At 36.4% G+C, this 18,406-nt stretch overlaps 1 protein-coding gene across 5 annotated transcripts in view; it reads right to left on the bottom strand.

Annotated features, from left to right (window-relative positions):
- FRYL (FRY like transcription coactivator) overlaps window positions 1–18,406 on the bottom strand; it is a 145,134-nt gene that overhangs the window by 73,917 nt on the left and 52,811 nt on the right. For 4 of the 5 annotated variants that reach the window (XM_074588012.1, XM_074588010.1, XM_074588009.1 and 1 more), the window contains exons 4-12: window positions 16,177–16,316; window positions 15,647–15,743; window positions 13,111–13,190; window positions 12,531–12,611; window positions 11,887–12,055; window positions 10,730–10,822; window positions 7,557–7,655; window positions 5,957–6,058; window positions 2,992–3,036 (exon numbers count right to left, since the gene is read on the bottom strand). In XM_074588012.1, the coding sequence (XP_074444113.1) occupies window positions 2,992–3,036; window positions 5,957–6,058; window positions 7,557–7,655; window positions 10,730–10,822; window positions 11,887–12,055; window positions 12,531–12,611; window positions 13,111–13,190; window positions 15,647–15,743; window positions 16,177–16,316 (906 nt within the window). The remainder of the gene's footprint in view (window positions 1–2,991; window positions 3,037–5,956; window positions 6,059–7,556; window positions 7,656–10,729; window positions 10,823–11,886; window positions 12,056–12,530; window positions 12,612–13,110; window positions 13,191–15,646; window positions 15,744–16,176; window positions 16,317–18,406) is intronic. The other variant, XM_074588011.1, reaches the window with a different exon arrangement.

Below are 18,406 nucleotides of genomic sequence, written 5' to 3' on the forward strand. Positions count from 1 at the left end.
GTTTGTCTAAAACATCGGAGTAGCTGCTTTGGATCAGGGACAAAGCCTAAGTCCATCATTCAGTTTACGACAGCAGACAGTAGCAGGAGCAGAAGAAAAGAATGCAAAACAGGGCAGGCACACAAGGCACACAAGGATGCGTCTCTGGGCAAGCACTCCAGGCTTCACCCAACTTCACCATTTCCTGCGGGATGTATTAGTGTTCACTTACTTCCAATGGATTTTTACCGTAACAATTAAGCTAGCTGGATGAGGCTTTGAGCAGCCTGGTCTAGTGGGAGGTGTCCCTGCCCACAGCAGGGGGGTTGGAACTAGATGATCCTTCAGGTCCCTTCCAACCTGAACCACTCTATGATTCGATGATTTTTCTTGAATTAACAGAAAGTCTTGTGGCATAATTCAGCTTAAATTATGCACTGTGTGAAAAACAATTATTTTTTGTCTTAAAGCTGCTACTAGAAGTTTAGCTTTGCTCCTCCGAGCTCTTAAACTGTGAAAACCAGTAACTAACTAACATTCTTAGTACCAACTCCAGCAATCCCTCCAGCAATACCAACTAGGGATTCTTGGTGCGTTTATAATCATGAAGTATCCAGCAAGATTCTGGACATGTATGAGGTTATCAGCAGAATAAATGATTCCCAGTTGTCATATTTTTAGGCATTCTCTAAATTTAAACTAAAAGATAAAAAGACAAAAACCACTAAGCAAAAAACCCCAAACAAAATCAACAAAAAACCAACAAAAGAACCCTCAAAACACACCTTCCCCATCTCCAGTGAAGTCTCTCTGTTTCAAGACTTATCTATATGATGGCTTGAACCTATCTAATTTCACACGTTGTGGCCTCTACCACAAGCCAAGGAGTCAATAGCAGAGCACTCTGTCCTCCCAGGACAAGTGGAGGGCAATTTCACAAAGGGTATAAATGGATCTAAGACTATAGTGTTTAAAAAGAGATGGTCGCATCCTTGGTTCCCTCCTCCGCTACCTCACTGCTCCCTTTGCATTGACCCTAGCAATAAGAAAGTCCAACTCACACCTGTAAATCGATCCAAATAATTTCATGGCCATGTCTGTGCAACAGACTATGCAAAGGAGGGTAATTTGGATGGCTTTAACACCGGTAGGTTGGGACTATTGGATTTGGCAGCTGCTTATTTAAGAAAGGCTAAAAGCTTATCACAAAATCACAGAGTCAAAAGTGGTATTGCACAGACAAATAACATACACGACTGCTTATCAGAATATTAGAGGGAATAATTTAACCCAGTCTGTGTCAGTTCTACCCTCCCTTCATGCTCACCAATGTGATCCTGCCATCGCCTCTGAATTAGCACACCTGCAACTAGCACTGGTGGGTAGATTTAGGAAGGTGATTCGGACAAAACGTCCCTGGTTAGTATTCAGATAACCGTCCCACAGTCCAGTTAATTTACAGCAATGCTACTGTGAGGAAGAAGCAAACACTCGTAATTGTACAGGAGGGTGAGACTGTGATAGATTTGATTTTAATCAACTTAAACAGCAAAACCCCATTATATTATTACTCATCACATTTAACCTACAGGCCAACAGTTCTTGATGTTCAAAGTAGGCTGGTGAATTTATCAGTACACGCATTATCAAAGTCTATCCAAAATGCGGTGTCTAGAACTGAGTAATGCTTCAATTTTCTTATTTCTGATATTCCAAAAGGGAGCTTAATTTACAGGTCCAGAAGAAAAAAAAAAATTACTGTTGACTTTCAAACATCTAATCAAAACAATGGTATAGGTAGCAGATTTTTTACAATGTGTTAACAACGTTCCATCTGTTTATCTGTTTTAGTGGTTTATCATCCAATATAGCTACTTCTGCTAAGTTTGCCTGTTAGAAAAAAAAAAAAGGTGGCATTTACCTTTTAAAAAGGGTTACAAAATAAATACAATGATACTTCTAATTTCTTAAGCATTGAAAAATTTAATTATCTCTTCCTATAACTAGGAACTAAACAAATACGCTAGAAGAATATGGCTTTTTCTGTCTTATTGTGGCACACCTTATATCCTTGGTGTTAATATGTCAGTATTTCCTTTTCTCTTTGAGACTATTGCAACTAGAACACAGTGTATATGACTGTGCAGTTCACCAACCTGGCTGAATTTCAGTCTCTTTAGCTGACGCCTGACAGATTTTAAAGCACTCTATCTGTTTGGGTTTTTTCAAACACACTTTTGTTTAAAATCCTAAAACTTTTGTTATAAATTTTATCAGCAGACTGTGCAATAAGCTGCCAAGAACTGTATTCGGTTACAAAACCAAAAAAGCAAGAGCAAATCTACAGTGTTCTTACATGACACATCAAGACGAGTCAATGAAAGATTATCTCAATGAAGGCAAGAAACAAAATAGCATTTTTTCCATGTTAGTCAAATGTAGTCACTTACTGAAGAAAGTACTTTTTAATACTGATGTTAAACTTTTCTTCTGTTCTGAACTAAAACAATTTCTACTTTTTAAAACCTGCAAAACCAACAGTGTAAAAGTCTTTCAAGTTAGTGCACTGCAAGTTGTTACAGTAAATCAGTTTCACATTTTTTTATTGTGAAAATGTTTTCAAGTTTGCTCGCATGCAAGACACTTTTTGAAATGAATTAAAGAAAAAAATCATACATCTGAATAGGTAGTCTACTTCCAGTGGAAACATGCACTGCTGTTCAGGGAAACCAGCTGTGATATTGATACTCAATTTCACAGAGCCACATTTTCACCCCCAAGGAAAAACTGATATTAGATAATTTTCTGATCTTTCTCCTTTACTCCCTGGCAAGAAAAAAAGATCTTTGAAACATTAGCTATTCTTAGTCCTGTTGCTTCTTAACAGTACTAGCAGCAATTTTACAAAGAAAGGAAAGCACAAAATACAACAATTAACATAAAAAAACAAAGCAAAGTATTTACATGAGACAAAGCAACGTTTCACTGAGTTATAACAACGTATTAACTCACCTGCAGTGTTTCTATTTGTTTTCTGATACTGTTGTTAGATGGCATCTAAATAAAGCAATGTGAGACAGCAAAACATAACAAACATGAGAATGGAAGGCACATGCATGTTAGATGAAAAAAAGCACAAAACCAACAGGTAGCTGACTAGTAAGGACTCTATTCAGTAGAAATACAGGTTTTGCTACAGTGGTAGAAAAAGTTCCTGCAACTTTGAAGGTTTTGTGGTAACAGACGCTAAAGTTAAACTATGAAAAAATAATTATTCTTTTCTACCCAACAGTGGTGCAGAATGATAGACACTTTTCTCTCCCATTTCAGCAGCTTTCTTAAATGTTCCTTCCTCTCCCTGGAAGAGGTGGTAAGGATACCACAACAACTCAGCTTCATCCAAGAACCTATCAGCTTTCTGACAAACCTGCTAGAATTAGTCTATCTACTAAATACTAGTCAAAAAAGTAAGCAAAATGTTTACAGTAGTGACCCAGTGTTACCATCTGCTGAACAAATTCAGAATTTTGCCTATGCTACAGTGTGTAAAAAAATGCCCTGCTGGGTTTAGTGCTGGAAATAGCATCCCAACTGCTTTGTGGGACAAGGCCAGCGATACGTATACCAAGAAACCTGGAGGTGTTCAAGGCCAGGCTGGATGGGGCTTTGAGCAGCCTGGTCTAGTGGGAGGTGTCCCTGCCCATGGCAGGGGGTTGGAACTAGATGAGCTTTAAGGTTCCTTCCAACCCAAACTATTCCAAGATTCCATGAAACACCCTTTGGTACACTCCTGGTCTAAACTGACTCTTACAACTCACTTATCCTCTGTTTGCATCGGTCCAGGCCCCTCGGCTTCCTCCTTCCAGCAAGGCTAGGATGTTCTCCCCATACGATAAGCCTGCTTCAAGGGTAACTAAAGGTAGCGTGCACTGAAACCCAGTACAAAGAGTTTACAACGGCAATAAATATTGCTAGTACTGGATTGGGGCGTAGAGCACCCTCAGGAGCATTATCAAGCACAACACAGTACCGAAATGCTGCGGGGTAGGGCAGGGTATGCGAAGATATGAGCTTTCACATCATGGCAAATTGCTTATTTTTGTCACCAAAGTGTGACCACATGGTGTTCATTGCTAGGTAAGAGTTTGCACTGGGCAGTCACTAGGGAATAACATGAGCACCATGAACCCATGACCTACGGTACCTCTTGGCAACTTGCTAACGGGCCTGTATGCTTCATAGAATATCCCTGCGACACAGTCTACGTGGTGTCATTATTTCAATCATTAATTTGTTAATTTTAACTAATACAGTAGGGTTGGATGAACCTTTTCAGTACTCTGAAGTATCTCCCAGTAACTCTCAAAATTAAATAACAAAGACACTAGAGACAACAGATTTGGAATCCTTATTGCATTTTACGTATTTAGGTAACTGCAAATAAAATAACTTTAGTCATTAGGAAATCAGGAAGGAAAATGGGGAAGGGGAAATCTGAAAGACTAAACTGCTGTGAAATTCAGATTTATAAATTAATGAGATTACTTATTACAGAGTGCATGCATTTAATTAGCTTCAGAAACAAAGGAACACATTAATTCATAAGACACATGAGGACAGTGGGGGTGTATTTTTCAAGATTAATCTCAACAGAGTTTCTGAACAAGGTAGGCAACCCAAAAAACCAATAGTATTTGGTGGGCTAAATTAAACCAAGCCATAAAATATCCTAAATAATTAATTGATGACACAGCATCATAACACTGCAAATTCTGAATTGCAGAAATTCATATGTAGAATTTCTGCTGAATAGAGCCTTACAGTATTTGTGTTAAGCTGTTAGTGGTTAACAAAACTAAGTAAAATATAAAATGCATGCTCAGCAACTACCAGTTAAACTCACTGGCATTTATAGTTTTAATACATCCATTATCAGCAATGGACATTATGCCAGAAAAATGCAACTCCTAGGTTGTAAGAAATTTTTTTTAAGCTTTAAAAACAAAAGCAAAAGCAGCCTCCATAAGCAAAATAAACAACAAAACAAAAATCAAGGCAAATATTGCAAAAGAACTGCAATGTTAGATGAAAAATATACAAAAAAACAACAAGCAACAGAAAAGTCTGAAAGATGTCATGAAAACAAAATGACCCTTAAAAAACAGTCCAAGCAGCTAAACCTGTTTCCATTTGACTTCATGCTGGTTTACATATTTTACTATTAAGCTTCGGAACTGTCACTCATACCTAACCAGAATGAATATTGTGAAGGTGGATCAAAGCAGTTATTAAAATTATCAAAATCAATATATCAGGGAAAATCATGAACTATATTAATTAAAATTAAGGAAAGAACACATACAACAATCAGTGCTACAAGAAAATCATTAAAACAAATCCCTAATTTCAAGTATCTTGATTTCTTTATCAACCAACTCATGTTTACAATGCTATCAACTGAATTCAGCAGTTAAAGGGACACTGTAGTTTTTATTTGGAAAATACATATCACAGGCTGTAGATATAATCTCTTTTCTAGACTCCCAATTCATTTTCTATTCCTTCAATAAGTGAACAAGAGAGACAAATTTTGCACTTACTATGCATTCTACTTAGAGGAGCAGACAAGCCACTTATTTTCTCACATATAATTTGGACATGAAGAAATACAGTTTGTACTTTCTCTGGCATAAATAGCGTTTACTAGCAGATACTTCTGCAGATTTTACTCAGTAAAACTGACAGTTCCCCAAGAGGGGCCATGTCTATTTCCAGCATTACATAACATCACAAAAACTTACTACTAAGTTTAAACTAATGGAGACATATGCCATTTATTTTTAAAAAAAATAAATATTTTGCAGTGTCCTTTTAAACAGCCAAATATTCATTGTTTATTTGGCGGGATAACGCTGAGAACATATTGGAATAAATGCTATTGATTTGCAACAGTTCCTGAATTGAAAAGGATTCTTACCTTTAGATGTGACAAACAGTTCTGCAGGAAAACGTGCCAGTTATTTAAAAAAAACTGTTTCTGACTGACACACAACAGGCAGGTGATCAATGGATACAAAGCCTATGAGTAGGGGGGAAAAAGAATTGATCAAATTGCTCTTTGCAGACCTCCCAAGTCTTGTACATGGAGAGTGAGACAGACAGTCGGTTCTTGTCTCTCACTCTCACAGTTCTGGCATCGCACGGCAGCCTGTCCCCTGCACTAGGACACACGTGCCAGGCATGGTGTCCTGGGTACAAGAGCCATGTCCATGCTAAGAGCCCACAGTGTAAGAGCCGGGCAGGGGACCATGGTGAAGCTCATCCCCTAGCAAAGCCCGATTTCATCTCAAACAAAGACTGAGAGCAGATCCCACCCTTCCTACGACATTTGCTCTTTCTCTGCAACCACGTGATTCGGTTCATGGGGTCCTACATGCTGGGAGAGGGAACTGCCTCCAAGAAGAATATTCAGGAAAAACATCATCAACTCAGTAAAAATCGAAGCAGACTTCAGGTTGTCAAAAATGTTACTTCTGCTCAAGGTCTACTTTTAGTAAGGAACAAAGCACAGTCTAATGAAGTCTGTCAGTATGCAGACTAGCAGGACTTCGCTTTGCTTTCGTAACATAGATTTGTTTAAACACCACATACTTTAACAGAATACATAATGGTGATTAATACCAAATCTGACTGCAGATTATCTTCTTCTGGAGCAAAATTAAAGAATGAGGATGAAAAGGTAAATTGTAATCTTGATGTAACAATGTTTCTGACTTCATAAATAAAATTACATTGTAAATACTAACATCAACTACTTTATGTTATTCTTACGGAATTTAACCACGTACAATGACGTATGCTTTATATGGTCAGAATACCAGAAACTAAAGCTCGTCCCTAACATGAAAGTGAGAATAAATCACTTTAAATTCACTTGCATTTACTGAATATGCCAATTGTAATGCAACATTTAGCTCTACATTTCCAGCAAAGTGACGTGAATCAACTTGAAACATAATTGACTTGGTCATCAAGAATTACCAAATACTGCATCAATGAGAGATTTAAATCCTTGCTAAAATACAGTTTTACAGAAAAAAACCCCACAAATATTTATATCTGAAAGAGATAATAAAAAATATTAGAAAAACAAAGTCTGAGGAGAGGAGAAAACAGGCAGAGCAGAGCTATTAACCGTCTGCTGTTTTGCTGGAAATGTCTCGTCTGACACTTTCATCTTTTAATTAAACATAATTTAAATACAGACTCCCTGAATGCATGTTCTTTTTAGAAGAGACATTAGGTTAAATAACTCTGTGCTAAAATCCACTAAAATAATGAAAAGCAAGCATCGATTTCAAGACAATGTTACAACTGAGATAATACGGCACGTATCTTGCACAAAGAAACAAATCAACATTAGAGCAAATGGACATACACAGTGTGAATGTAACTATACTTGAACTGAGGAGTTAAGATTTAAATTAATACAGCTGTTAGCTTTTCCTTATATAATGTACTAGCTTAAAACTCTAAGATGAGCAAAATGGAGAAGTTGAAATATTTCTTTAAAATACCAGCGAATGCTTCTTTCTTGAACTCAGTTCAAAGGTAGTCTGATAAAGCATCTCCACAAAATTTTTCAAACATGGCACATTCACTTCATTTTTAACAGCCTATTAAAAAAAAAAAAAGACACACATAAATTGTTTTAAAAGTTTATACAGAAGACAATTTAAATACACACCAAGATGTCCATGAATCCAAGAACATTCAAAAGGTAAATCTCACTAATTAAGTAAGTATTTGAGTGTATTTATCTGAAATATAAAGAGAAGCATAAGAAATCATGTCATACACTACTCCCATACAGTTAAAAAAACCTAACCAACAAAACAAACCCAAAAGCCATTAAAAAACCCACTATTTTAAGAATGTGGCCTGTATTCCATACTTAAAGAAGTATTTACCACCTAACAAATAAAAACTACACTGAAACTCTTTATACATATAATTTCATAAATTTAAAAAAAAAATACCCATAACTTTTTCACTGTTCCCCTCTGCAATGCTCCCCTTTTATGTCCCCCAGTTCTGAAAACTTAGGAAATGATACACAGGATTACCAGCCAACCAACCATGTAAGTTTTCTTTGTTCAGCTTTCAGAATTAATGGAACAGATACATGGAGCCCTACCCCTTTTTTTACCCTCTCTGTCCTTGCCTACAGAATAGCCTTCCTTCCACAAACCAGGCAGTACCTTCTTCATCAAAACCTCTGCAAGTCTCTTAGGCTTTTCCCTGGATACCTGCGATGATCCATTTAAACATTAGTCTCAACCTACTGTTTTACACTGCTTTATTTATCAAATTGGGGGGTGGGGTGTTAGACAGGGGGGGTTGGCTTTTCTGGAAGAGATTCTCTATATTCCTAATTTCCCTATAATATAAGGTAATTTTTTGTTAGTTTTTATTATCCAAAGTTATTAAAAGATAGACATGTTCACCTTGCTAAGAACACTCTGAGAACATTCATGACAGGGAAGCATAAAAAATAGCGTCTATCTCTGTAACATGTACAAAACCAAAAAGAAAGAACTGAGAGAGTAGTTATGTTTTAAATCACTTCCTACATACCCCCAAATCATTTGTCTTTTGCTATTCTTAAGCTGTAAATTGATCAGTATCCCGCTAGCTCCACATGAGAAATCAGTGAGTTGTTGCCAGCACCACACGGTTGCTTTGGGATATGACCTTGGGCTTACAAATCAGCCTTAACTTCCCCGCTGTAAAAAGTGCCGTCATCCCTCATACCTGCAGGGTCCAAATCAGGTCATATTTTTAAAACTGCCTGAATGACTAAGCAGGAGAATGACAGTAAAGAATTCACAATGCCAAAACCCAATAGCTTCCTCACTTAAGCAATTTTCTGTATCCAAGATACAGAAAAATCTAGATTCAGTTCCTTCGTCTGCTTCAAAAAGACTCAAACTCACATCTCGCATCTTCCAAGAGGATGACTAACCCTCTCAACTGCATCTCAATCTGGGATGGGGCTCTCCGCTTCTATTTAAGAAGCTCCGTTTGTATGAAATGATTAGGCACTCAGTGAGTCAGAAGGAAAGATCAAGCCTCCCTCACCAACCGTTTAAAGCGCTGATTCAGGCGATGTTCGTAGGAAGCGACCCAGAAAACACTACAGGCGCTCTGCACAGACGGTGTGCATGCCTCCACGGCTACCACCGCATAGTCCCAGTTCCCAAACTGCCTCTACGTGCAGTTTTCACTATATTTAAATCATGATTTTGCAAACTAATATTCATCTTTACCTAAATGCTACGTACTTTCACTGTGCACCCCCACTCCAACTGCCGAGCAGCTATGGAGTTCAAAACAACACATGCGTTCACTTTTTAACAGGACAAAAAAATCTTCTCTAGAAGAGTATACGTATGCCCAGGTCAGATCAAAACTTCAGTCAATAAACAGCTACTATTAACACCACCTCTTTTTCATCATACCCTAAGAAGAAAAATTGTCTCCTTCCTAATTTAAAAAAAAAAAAAAAAAAATAAGCCCAAGGTTGAAACCAGTGAAAGGAGAGACGCATTTCCCCATGGCTCAGGGCAAGGCAGATCATTTGAAAGAGGACACAGAGTTCAGAATGATTTATGTTTCTTTTCCTATGAGCTTGCTTAGACAGGATCCCTACCAGGAGTGCTAGTCTTTGCAGATCCCATTTTACAAAATGGGATACATTTTACAAATGTAATTTATCCCATTTTACAAAATGGGATAGAGAATTTTTTACAAAATAGGGTATATAGAAAGACATGCCCCTAGAGCTGGGTCATAATATAGAGCCATGACCCATCATTTTTCGGGACAGCACACTGAACGCATTGTGGCCTAATACAACTATAATTTTAGCCAACAATCACAGCAAGTATCCATCTTACTAAAATGAAACTTTCTGAGCTTGTGGTAAACGGTCAATTTGGGGTATACCGAGTTGCCATAACTTCTCGTTGACCTGTTGGCCAAGCTTTACACAACAGGGCGAAGCAGCCTGGGAGGAAGGGGGAGAACCTGTCCTGACCAAAAGTATTCTCACAAGCAGCATTACAGCCACCGTACATCCAATGCTGTAATGGTATCAAGGTTTTTTTATTGTTCATGGCTGCTGAGTAAAATTTCTGGCTTTAAATTTAAAACATGTACAGGAGACGATTGACTGCTCTTCCACTTGAAGGATTACATCTAGTGGACACTCACCTCTACGAACAATTTTTATTTAATTAGCCAAAACCTACATTATTCCTTCTTGTACAGGAGTTCACACTCTCCCTATCGCACTATAAAAATGTTACGTATCTCAATTTATTCCAGAAAGACCTTAACAGGTTTCAGCTAATGAAGAAAAGTCAATGGGACCCTTGAGTTAATAAATATTAAACCAAGGAAATTTCAAATTTTTAGAGCAAGTATAAGATTGCACAGTGCTCTGGTGATAAAAGGGTCTAGAAAACAGACAATTTCAAGAAGTTCTGAAAAAAGATTAGAAACTAGCTAATGCACAAATCATACTGACACATTTCCCTTTAAAAGATTATGTAGGTGCTTGTAATTTACTTAATAGTCTTTTTGAATCTGTAAAAACGTAATATTGTGAGGATTAATGGAAGCAATTTTAACAATGAGAGCCTAATTGAAAGTGAGGAGAACAGCAGGGAAAAAAATAAATACTTACAGCAGCCACAGGGATGAGAATTTCCACAAACAAACCAGCAAGTGCATGTTTTATATCTTTATCTTTTACTTCCAGGAAGTATTGAGCACATTCCTTAGTAAGGAAGCATTAGAAAATTATTTAGAAAAAAAGAAGAAAAATGTCGCTATGCCATAAAACCCACTAGCAGCATCACATTAATTTGTAGTTTGAAACATGCAATATGTTTAAGTTAGTCTTACATTTCTTGACAATATCAACTCTACAAAACATTAGAAACTTTAAAACCTGTTTCCCCAGCAGTTAAAAAGAAACTGAAAGAGCATTTGTAGTACCAGATAGCTATTTACTTTCTACTCAGAATATAATGAGTACTCAGAACACAGAACATAAATACGCACATTTTTCCTCAGATTATTTGAAAGTTTTAAAAAATGAATGCTTATCTCTATTAAAATTATCAGAAAATAATTTTATTTTTTATATACTCATTTTCAAGATGACTTTGATGCAAAGAAAATTTGAGAGAGACACAAATAATCCATATACATGTTTGCACATTCCACTATACCAAACTGACTACTCTGGACACAATCTAAAGCAACTACATGTATGTTAGTTTTTTCAGGATTGAGATCAATGTCAATGGCTGTTAAATAGCTCTAACAAAATTTATGACTAATTTGCAATAACTTCAGTTACCGTCGAATGGCCAAGTTATTCATTAGGAAAATTTTTAATCCACAATCAAGAGAAGCAAACGAAGAGATTTTAAGTCTCTCTGAAAATTAACCAAAGTGTTTTTTAAACAAAAGCTTTTCTTGGCATCTCAGCTGTTTAAAAAAAGATATATCAAGTAAGTTTTCTTTAACACGCTGCTTTCATACAGAAAGAAAAGTATTTGATTGCTAGCCATTTTCATTTCGTCTTGAATAAATTCATATATTACAAGTTTGCCACAATACTGAGACAATTGAGAATGGATTCTCATTATGTATTCACGAACTGCAGAGAAAAAAAATGACTCATACCTCTGAGAACTTACAAACTAAAAAGAAAAGGACGAAGGACGACACATAAGTAGACTGAGCGACTGATCACAGTTAAGAATTATTGCAGCTTTATGACCTAAACAATCAAAATTATGCTTATTTCAGTTTTCTGTAATATTCATTTACCTGCATGAACTGAAATGATGCTTCAAAATCCTCCACGGGATACATCTTTACTCGAAAAAACTTCATTCCCATAATCAAACTGATGATACTTTGTACTACATGAGGACTCTGTTCTTTTTGTCGCAGTTCCTTTAACTCAGTGACAAACTTCTTCCTAACAGCTTGAAACCTGAGCAAGGGATATAGACGGCAATTATTTGCATTCTTAGTCACTTTTATATGATGGCTATAATTTTGAACCTATTTCTTTAGTCTGTTAACGATAACAGCACCTACAGTAAAGGAAACACAAGCAAGATGAACCCTGATACTTAAAATCTAGGCATTTAAGAGTGCCTATTGATGATCAGCGCTTTAGAGTATACTTGTTAACTGAACAACAGCTATTGACTGATACCAGGTCTCCTTTCCCTGCACCTACAAGTTGACAGCAAAGCAGCTCAGTATTGTACTAAAGATTATTTCTTGATTTGTTCAAATTTATTATGCTGGAACATGAGACAGACACACCAGACTACACCTGACTATGCTTGACACTTAAGGGATTAGTTACTGGGGTCATTAATAACGCTGCTGTATTAAATAGTCTTTAAGTCTAGAGTCATTTTTCTCCAAGCGCAAGAAGACTCAGAAACTGAACTTACTTTGATTGAGCAAGAACCCCTGTCACTTCTGCATATAAGTCTGCAATAATATGCACATTCCCAGTGTTGGTTCCTGAATACCTAAAGAGGACAAAAAAGACAGAAAAAAAAAAAAAAAATTTTTTTTGTGTTAAATACAACTTTGTTCTTCTAAACACCAAGCATGTTCTCAATTACAAACAAAAGTTTGTTCCATAGCAAGGTGGATTATTACCATAAAAACAATGAAAGTCAAGCATAAAATGCACTGGTGACATTTAAAGTGAGGTGGTTTCACTGAGCGGACATGAGAGACGTATTCTGCGTAGGAAGTTTACTATAATTATCCGAACTCAGACTTTTCTTCCTCTGGCTGGCTATGCAAATCATTCTGTATATTCTAAGCAAAATAAACTCAGCTTTATATTGAACACAGCCGTATTCTTTCAAGATATGTCTTCAGTTTAAAGATATTAATCGGTGTTTGTTTACAGTATTATCACCAACACGTTACATGTGAGGTAAAGGAGAACAATCACAACAATCAAGCACAGGCTGGTAACACACACAAAATATTTTAAAGTACACAAGTGAAACTTACCCTTCCTTATGTTTAAAGTGCTTAAAAGCCAAGTTTAGAACTTCATGTACTAAAGGATCTGGCACTGGATGAACAGGTATCTGAAATGCAGATATCATTTATATGTATGTAACTATGTATGTATATATATATATACACGTATGTATGTATGAAATAAATAAATAGTACTACGAAATGTTCTGTAGAAATCTCTCCCACTAGTGTCAGAGGACACATCCTTTATTGGCACAGGATATCAAGTTAATTCTGCAATATATGAATATTTACACAACCTGTATTGACATTCTCTCAAATTATTTTGCATACTGGCTTTTAGGGATTAAATCTGTACTAAAATAAACATCAGTAATGTAAACACTTTGAATTTGTCATCAAAATTTATTAGACTAGGTTAATTAACTGGCAGGGGGGTTGAACTAGATGATCTCCAGAGGTCCCCTCCAACCCCGACCATTCTGTGATTCTGTGAACTACGCATCTTTCCACACTTTCTACCTACAGATTTAACCTCACAGTGCAGTTCATCTCGACATAAAGGAAGACAAAACCAAAAAACAGGAATGCAGAAGAGAGGATCATCTCCATTTTAGATTTTCTGCAGATGAAAGCAGCCAAAACAGATAAAAATCTTCCTAGCAATAAGTAACAATTTGGTGAGAAACCAAAACCAAGCATTGATTAGAAGGCCCTTTTTTACCGAGGTTCTCTTTGACATCAACACTTTTCACAGGTTTAACATAAAACATTTGCTTAAAGATAAAATGTATTCCTTAAAAAAAAGCACTATATATAATTATGAAGTCATAATATATTTAAAATTTCAAAGCAATTTAGGTAGGGACTAGGATAACCCTACTAAACATTACTACTAAAGAGTGATTAAGATTTTCACTAAAATAAACTAGAAGAAAAGATTACTGTCTTGGCTACAGAAAATTAAGAACTTACTGCTTGAGAATTTCATACTCTTCTGCATCAAGAAAGCTATTTGTCCAAGAACTTCCAGTTACTGGAGCTGTCTATTTACATGCATATTCATACAATGAGTAATATAATATAATATAATATGTCATTTAAAAGCAAAAGATTTTTGTTCCTACATAGGTCATGTCTGTCACCCTTTCTCCAGTTGCTCTCTGCATATTACAGAATGGCATGGATCACTCTTTGCACCCTCTAAAACCAGTTTATGAGAATTAAACAACGATAGGGCTCCCAGGAAGTGGATGTAATGTGAATGCACACATGTTTACATTACAGACAGAACACACAAACCCTCCTTTAGATAACTTTTAATGCTAAATTGACCAAAGGATTCTCTTAAGTGGGGTATCTGTATTTAGTGGCCCATTGCAGGTCTTTAGCAGAGGAAAATATCCTAATGAAAAAAACACCTGTCTTGTCCGGAGTACAAGTGGGAGAGGCTCACCGAGCATTACAGGAGTCACCACAGACTCTCTTCAAGACCAAAACTTTGGCACCTCTCCTGACACCTGAATCACTGGCAACATGTACTCTATTCAACAGAAAAACGAGTACCAGTTCAAAATATAGAAGCTACACATACAACCATGTAATCCTAAACAACCTAGTCCATTCCCTTTTTTCTTTCCGACTGATAGAAAATTTAAACAGGGAGAGAGCATGAATTAGACTTTCCGTAAAACACTAACATGTAAGAGTTTCATGGTTTCAATACTGTTCTCTGCATCTCCGGGCACGCAGCATAGGAATATCACTTTGGATGATCGGTCGGTTTCTCAGAGAAAAGATGGGCAGCTCTTTTGTTTTACTGTTTTCATTTTTCCCCTATATCACAAATATGCCATGCACAACCACATCAATCTCCTACAAATTATCTGCAAACTAAACCATAGTCCTTGCTTTACTTAGTACAGGGAGCCATTTAATTTTCATGTACCTATACATAAAAGACAAACTACTTAAGTATTTGAAACGTGAAATTTGTTCAAGGCTGCTTTATGTTTCAAACCCTTTCTTGCAGTAATGTTTTCATCCTCTCAAAAAATGGAAGAAAAAAAATGCTGCTACTTGAAGGCAAATTCTATCCTCTTGTCCATACACCAACGCAAATTTTATATTAACAGAAATTGTGAGTGACATCATCTAGCACTACACTATAAGGCCAAGCAAAATTACATAGCATTTCTAATTTTTTTTAAAAGTGACATTTAGATCTTTTCATACAATGATTTCACATTGTATTTCAAAAATATTTAAGCAGACAAAAGGTACTGAACATAAATAAAGTATTATTTTTTACAGTTTTTCTTTTCGCCGTACATCAGCAACTTTGACTTAGTAGATCCAAGGCACGTGAACTGAAATAATGCAGGCATGTATAGAAAAGACAGGAGAGGCCAAAGGCTTTAAGCAGCTGAGAGTACAATTACAGCCTTGCATATGCTCATTATATATATGCTCCAGTTTTTACTATAAAAATTTAAAGGAGATGATCAAAACTGGCATCAAAAGCAAAAGATGAAAAGAAGCTTGCCAAAGCAAAAGAGCTTACCTGTTTTAGAACCTCTATTAAAACTAAACAAAAAATGAAATCTACAGCTAAGTCCCTCCTTTCAAGTAGATAATCTCTTTCACGTTGTTGGTCATCCCTAAAATAAAAGATCAAGAATATAAGAACATATGCATCATACACAAGAACACAAATATTACGCAGAAGGGGTACACGTGGCTTTCATGCCATCATTGCTGCACACATATATAAAGTGGATGGTTAAAGAGACTTTGGGGTTTGGTGCAGCGCTGGCATCTTGCCCCCTCCTGAAAGGAAGCCAACAACCAAAACAATTAAAAAAGAGACAAACTTCCTTCTGTATATCAGCCCCAAAAATCATTAAGTTACTTCATGATAACTATTACACAAGTTAAATACCCTACCCTCATCAAAGAAACCCATGTTCTTTCTACATGGATTTAGGTAGATCGATCCAAATACAAAATACTCGTCAAGAAAGTACAAACTACACATTTTCTTGCAAGAAAGCACACAAAAATCAAGTAGATTTTTGCAAGGAAAACTCTTACCCCTTTGATTTTGTGCTAGATCGAGGTCTATATTCATAAGATTCATCTTCTGTTCCATTTTGACGCCTGTACCAGTCAAACAAGGTGCGTAATAAGGAGGGGAGACAGTGCTCTGCTACTGAGCTCATAGAGCTTATCAACTGAAAAAAAGTAAGAAAAATAGTTTAGCATGATAAAGCAATCTAAAAATCCTAAATTTATAATTATAATCATTCTTTCAAATTGGTTTTCAATGTTAAAAAAACATGTATCATAGAATTTTACAAAGTGGCAACTTTATGTATCATTTTCACCTAGGTCAATTACTGTAAATATGACACACTAAGTCAAATATTATGATAAATTTAAGTAGACAAAGTGTCCCGAAGCTCACAGGGATCCAGAATCCTGTATTTCTACAGATAACCCATATAAAACCATTGAGAAAATCGCAGAGATTTTAGGATGTCCCTGAATGTATCTCTGACATATATGTACTTTTACATGACAAGTGACAGACAAGAGGTAACCCTCCTAAACTGAGCAAGTATGTAACCTTCAAAAACATGCTTACTTTCAGCATAACTCCCCTATCTACTGCTCTCTTTCAGAAAACCTATACGAGTTGTAAACTTATCAGTGAAAAAGTGGCAACATAAACCATTATAGAAGGAAGATTTATGTTCTCTAGGTTTCTGTTAACTTAAACTTTAACAGAACTCATCAGCGCCCAAGCTTGGAGAGGAGAATGGCTGGAGTAAAGGCAGCATAAAGCACCTACAAACTCCCTGCCAGGAGGCAGCAGGGAGCATCTCTCATCTGGAAAAGGAGAGTTACCGGTTGCTCAGTGATGCCATGTATTAATTACCTCTTGCATCTTTCAAATCAGAAGTTTCAATAGAAGCCATCCTCATGCTATAACTTATCTATTATTCACTATTACGGAAAACCAAGTTAACATCAATGCAATTATTTCTATGTCCTCATTTGAAGCGTCCTGTTTTTTCAGGATTCGGGAAGAGATCCTCAGGAGGATCTCTTTCGACCATCTGAATATTTTACTCAGCTTGTTAACCGGTCAGCTATCCAAGTCACAAGAACTAAGTAGTATTCTTGACCCTCTGAAAAATCCTTTAATTATATGAAGAAGTGGAGAAACTTCCTCAAAATAAGTAAAATCGTATTCTTATTCTGTAAATTCATTAAATTTAAAATCCCAGTATACAATACAAACTACATACATTCCAAATCTGAACTGGAACTAGGTTTCATTAAGGAATTTTTACTAGAATAATGAGACTGGGTTTTTCTTTATTGTTATTATTGTCTACCAATAGCACACTCACTAAAAAGGGATTTAATGGAAAAACTAGGTATGCCTGCTACAAGAGGGGCACGCGTGTTGAACTAACTGCACAAAAAGATGAAGGCAGTGATTGCAGGCAACAAAAAAGACACGCAAAGCCTTTTTAACACAGAAAAGAAACAGAAGCTAGAAATACTCTGTAAGGCTTGCTATAATGCCTTGCATCTCAGAACAAAGGCTAAATTTTGAGAATACCTTAATTCTTATACTAACATACACTGAAATCTTTACAACTTGCTTCAGAAACCAAGCATGTTGTAAACCTGTTCCTTGTGCACCGATATCCACATAAAATAAATACCCAATCTTCTGGAACAGGACAGTAAAAAACAGCTCAATTTTACCACTTTAAAGTTACGTTGTGATCTGAAACGAAGCAGTGTGTGATGAAAAGGAATGTATACACGTTAAGATGTTGCTCAAGAGAATTTTCTGATGTGGCAGAGGTCTGACAAACCTTTGGAAAAAGAAAGCAATAGCAAAAACTTGTGAAGAGGGAGAGGAGAAGAGGAAAGAAAAACTATGAGGAAATTTGAGACACTTGTGAGCTACTATTAAAACTATTATTCTTCAGAAGAGGAAAAATAACTCAAAGGACTCATTTGCATTGATAAAGCTTTGAAAAATCTTCACCAAAATTTGATGTGCAAGAAATGCCTATTGCTTGCATGAGCTTGGGGTACTCAAACGTCTCTGTTGACCTCACTCCAGCCATGAGCAGAAATCACAAGTTAAAAGCAGCAATATATTCTGGGGGAAAAAAAAGGTTCAGAAAGCAGAAAGAATGAACCCTCCTCATGGGCTCAGTTACTAAACTGAAGGTATTATACTCAGCAGAAAATCAACGTAACTGGTAATCCTTAGAATGAAAGCTAAAGCTAACCT

The sequence above is a fragment of the Larus michahellis genome, chromosome 5 (assembly GCF_964199755.1).
Source record: "Larus michahellis chromosome 5, bLarMic1.1, whole genome shotgun sequence".
Classification (NCBI taxonomy): Eukaryota; Metazoa; Chordata; class Aves; order Charadriiformes; family Laridae; genus Larus; species Larus michahellis.